General features: G+C 42.7%; 1 protein-coding gene across 1 annotated transcript; it reads left to right on the top strand.

Moving 5' to 3' along the window:
- Positions 1–3872: 3872 nt before the first annotated feature.
- Positions 3873–4142, top strand: LOC306655252 (small ubiquitin-related modifier 2-like; the record flags this gene model as incomplete). The annotated part of the gene is made up of 1 exon (XM_079129655.1): positions 3873–4142. One exon carries the CDS (start codon positions 3873–3875, stop codon positions 4140–4142), a length of 270 nt encoding a protein of 89 aa, XP_078985781.1.
- Between the last annotated feature and the right edge of the window lie 217 nt (positions 4143–4359).

The following is a 4359-nucleotide window of genomic DNA, read 5'->3' as shown; positions in this document are numbered from 1 at the left end:
ATGTTCTTTTAAGTTAAGATTTTAAATTGCAAAGGGAAATATGAACCCTTTAAAGAAGACAGTCCTCTCCACAAAGCAGTTTATATTCCATTCTGGGTTAGAGATGGTTACCAAGGAGACCGCTCAACTTCATCAGTAGCCTTCTAGGACGGGGAAGCTAGGGGCTCTGAGGAAATATTTGTAGAGAAAAACAGAGGGAGAGAAGGACAGGCTTTCATCTGTTAGGACAAAACATCATGATGATTAATTTTATGTGTTAACACAGCTAGAGCTCAGTACCCATCTATCCAAACATTATTCTAGATGTCTCTGCAAAGATTTTTTTTTAAGGGTGAAATTGACATCTAAATCAGTAAAAGACATTATCTTCCAGAACTTTGTGGGCATCATCTCGTCAACTGAAGGACTGGCCTCTGCCTCAGAAGGGGGAATTCTGCCAGCAGATGGCTTAGGAGTCAAACTGCAGCATCCGATCTTCTTTGGTCCCCACTCCCATCTCTGTCCCGTCTGCTGCTGTGGCCTCTTGGGATGTTCCTGGTGATGGGTCAGAGACTGGTTTACAATGGTTCTGTGAGACATGTAGGGACCGTACAGAAGTGAACAGCTGCAGCACTACATTCCCTTTCTGGGGCGATTCTAAAGGACAGTGGCAGAGGGAAAGCCAGTGTGCCGAACTCTGAGCTGTGTATCTCATTGTTCATTTTGCTGGGAAGCAGAAATGACCAGGTGTGAGATTATATACTGATTGGCTGGCTATATCTAAGAGTTTGGCTGGATGGTCAGGGACTTGGAAGGAACAAGATTGGAGTCTGGGGAACAGGTATGTGGACAGATCTCTCTGAATGGGTAAAAATGTGAAGATATTTATGTTTCATGTGAATTCTCACTGAAGGGTGACCTTGGCAGACTTTAATCATCAAGCCGAAAGAATGACCCACCCTGTGTTTATGAATCAACCTCTTTCTGCAGCCACATCATCATCACCCAATGGGCTTACAAACAAAATGGCCATGGGGACAGAAATGGAGGCATGGGCTCTGTAACATGAACTTCCACCCACCAAAGTTGATCTGGCTGTAGCCTCTGCAGTGTGCTACCTGTCAGCACCAGAGACCGATAGTTAGCCCCTGATATGTCAGCTGTCTGACCTGATGGCAAGTCGATTACATTGGACCACCTCTGTCATAGATGGATAGGGCGGTGTACTAGTTTTTTTTTTTTTTTTTTACTGGAATAGTCACTTACTCTGGATACAGATCTACTTCCCTGCATGCAAAATTACCATCTTCCAAAATTACCATCCATGAACTTACAAATGCCTCCTCTGCACTGTGGAATTCCATGCCATGGTGAGAGTCCACACAGCATTGCTTCTGACCCAGAACCTCACTTCACAGCAAGTAAAGTATGGCAGTGAGTTCATGCTCATGGAAATTATTGGTCTTGCAATGTTCATATGTCCCTGGATCAGCATCCAGTATAACATGATGCTGTTCCTCTGAGCCAGACTTCAAGGGTCCAGAAAGTGAGGAGAGGAAATCTGAGTGGCACCACTCACTATTGTCCCTAGTGACTCACTAGCAAAAAAGTTTGCTTCTTTTCCTTGTATCCTTATGTTCTATCGTTAACATCTTAGTCCCGAAGGGAGGAATGCTTCCACCAGGAGACACAACAAAGATTCCGTTGAACTGGAAGTTAAGATTGTTGTCTGAACATTTTGGACTCCTCATGCCTCTAAATCAACAAGCAAAGGGAGTTTCTAGGCTTGCTGGGATGATTGATCTTGATCACCAAGGGGATACAGGGCTGCTACCCAACAACACACATAAGGAGGTACATGTCTGTAACACAGGAGATTCCTTTGGTGTCTCTTATCACTACCATATTGTGCAAATAAGGTCAATGGAAAACTACAACCATCCACTTTGGGCAGGACATCCAATAGCTCAAGTCCTTCAGGAACAAAATTTGGGTCACCCCCAAAATTGCTATGACCATCTGAGGTTCTTTAAGTTCAGTACATCAAAGAGTAAACATCATCCAAAGACTGCATCCTTTTCTTGGGTTAGAGGAAGTGTGTTTTCAGTCACATACAGGATAATTTGTGTGTGTGTGTGTGTATACATGTACATACTATCCATTCTGTTTCTATGGAACGCTAACATAAACATGATACAAAGGCATATTATGGTGCTGATATAAGCCCATTCTGTATAAGTGCCTTTTTAAAGTGGTTATTATTACCTGGAAGGAAAAACAGTGCCACTCAAAGCTTGAGGACCAGCAGTGTAGCAGTAAGTGGTCAGAGGAAAGGCTCTCCTGGTAAGAAGCATCCCAAACCCTACTGAAGGAAGCTCATGGTGGGGCTTGGATTTTTAATAAAAGGAGAACCGGATGGTCCTTGCAAAGGAGCCATCTGCTCTGGAAGGTTCGTTTCTTTAATAAATTCTACCAGCCGGACAAGCAGATCCAATTCTAGTGACAGAGAGCTGTGAGCTCTGGGGAAAACTATGGTGATAGCCAGACAGCAGCCAGAGGCTTTGACAGAAAGAATAAAGACCCCAAAGTCTGAAAAAGAAATCTTCTACAAGGCTTTAAGAATAAAACAAAGATTAAACAATGATTGATAAGATTTAAAGATGGATGAGAAATGTAGCTAATGTACTTAGGGTTTTTTTTTTTTTTTTTTTTTTTTAGTAATTTGCTCTGTGGGGCTATCTTCTTTGCTTCTAATGTTTGTTATCTGTTTTAATAAAGAGATCTCTCCTTTGTAAAAGAAATCATAATTAGGTTGTAAAATAAATTAATCTTTCAGCTAATCATACCTTTGGGAGATCTCAGTTTTTTAAAAAGACTGTAAAGCTCTAATGTGAGAATTGTCACTTATTTGATGGCCACTGCCATAATCATATGCAAAGTACTGAGAGGAACTAAGCAGTCTCTTCAGTGCTGAGCTCACACACACTTAACCCCATTGTGAGTAAGGAAGATCAAAGAACCAAAACGACATTAACATTCCACAGGTGCGAACTTCAAATATAACGCCCTGTCCTCCCAACACTGCCAAATGTCTACAGTAATTACAACCAAGTGGCATCACAGGCACCAAATCAATGGCCTTGAAATTCTCCAAGTCTGAGGACATCTCATGATATTTCAAAAACCTCCAGGAACGCATATTGAGTGGTGCCCCCCCTATTTTAGTATTGGTTGCAAAAGTACTTAGAAAAAGTTACAGAGAAATTGGTAGTTATTTTAAATGAATACATACAATACTACTCATAAAGAATCATGTATGCTGAGAACAGTAGCACATATGCATGAGAGTTCCATGATGAACTTGTTCTAAACATGTACATGGACTCACAACCCCCTGTGATAAGTCCTATGTAACCTCAGGTCTCTTCAGCCACTGATGCAAACGTGGGATGTGAAGCCCTCCAATAACTCCCTTCCTTTAAGGACTCTGCATCTTAGAGCTGCCAGACCCTTGCTCTGGATTCCCATGGCCAGCCAGTACCTCATGCCTCAGTTGCTTGTCCTGGCTCCCAATGATGCTCTCGTTACTTTCCTAACTGAGCACATTGCCTCCACCCACCTCAAGTCCATCTCTCAATTCCCACTCACCTTTACATCACATCCACAGTGACCTTGCTAAAAACCTGCATCTGACCGAGCTACTTCCTCACTGGAACATCTCCCTGTCTCCTCATCAGCAAGATCAGGATCCTCAAACTTGGGCCGGCATTGATGCACTGGGAGGGCTTGTTAAAATGCAGATTCTGGGCTCCTGGAGCTGCTTGTGAGTTCATTCGGTGCGGACCTGGTACCTCTTTTGTGAAGCAGCAGCTGAGGAGACTCCGGCACTCGCCATGGCTGATGAAAAGCCCGAGGAAGGAGTCAAGTCTGAGAACAACGATCATATTAACTTGAAGGTGGCGGGGCAGGATTGGTCTGTGGTGCACTTTAAGATGAAGATGAAGAGGCAGACACCACTTAATAAACTAATGAAAGGTTTGTCGATGAGGCAGATCAGATTTGACGGGCAACCAATGAATGAAACAGACACACCTGCACAGTTGGAAATGGAGGATGAAGATACATTTGATGTGTTCCAGCAGCAGACAGGAGGTGTCTACTAAAAAGGGAACCTGCTACTTTACTTCCGAACTCTGTTCCTACAGACCAAGAATACGTTCTTAATTAGAAAACTGCAGTTTGGTTCCATCACATCCTGACTACTCCAGTATAGTTTTCTCTATTCTTTCATTTTCCTCTTCCCCATTCTTTTATTGTGCATAAAGTAATTGGTGTATGTGCACAAGCATATTGCATTTTTTAAAAACTAAATGGCCAATG

Source organism: Sciurus vulgaris (genome assembly GCF_902686455.1).
Source record: "Sciurus vulgaris genome assembly, chromosome: 2".
Lineage (NCBI taxonomy): Eukaryota > Metazoa > Chordata > Mammalia > Rodentia > Sciuridae > Sciurus > Sciurus vulgaris.
The sequence above is the reverse complement of the archived record's forward strand: the minus strand, read 5'-3'. Positions and strand labels throughout refer to the sequence as shown.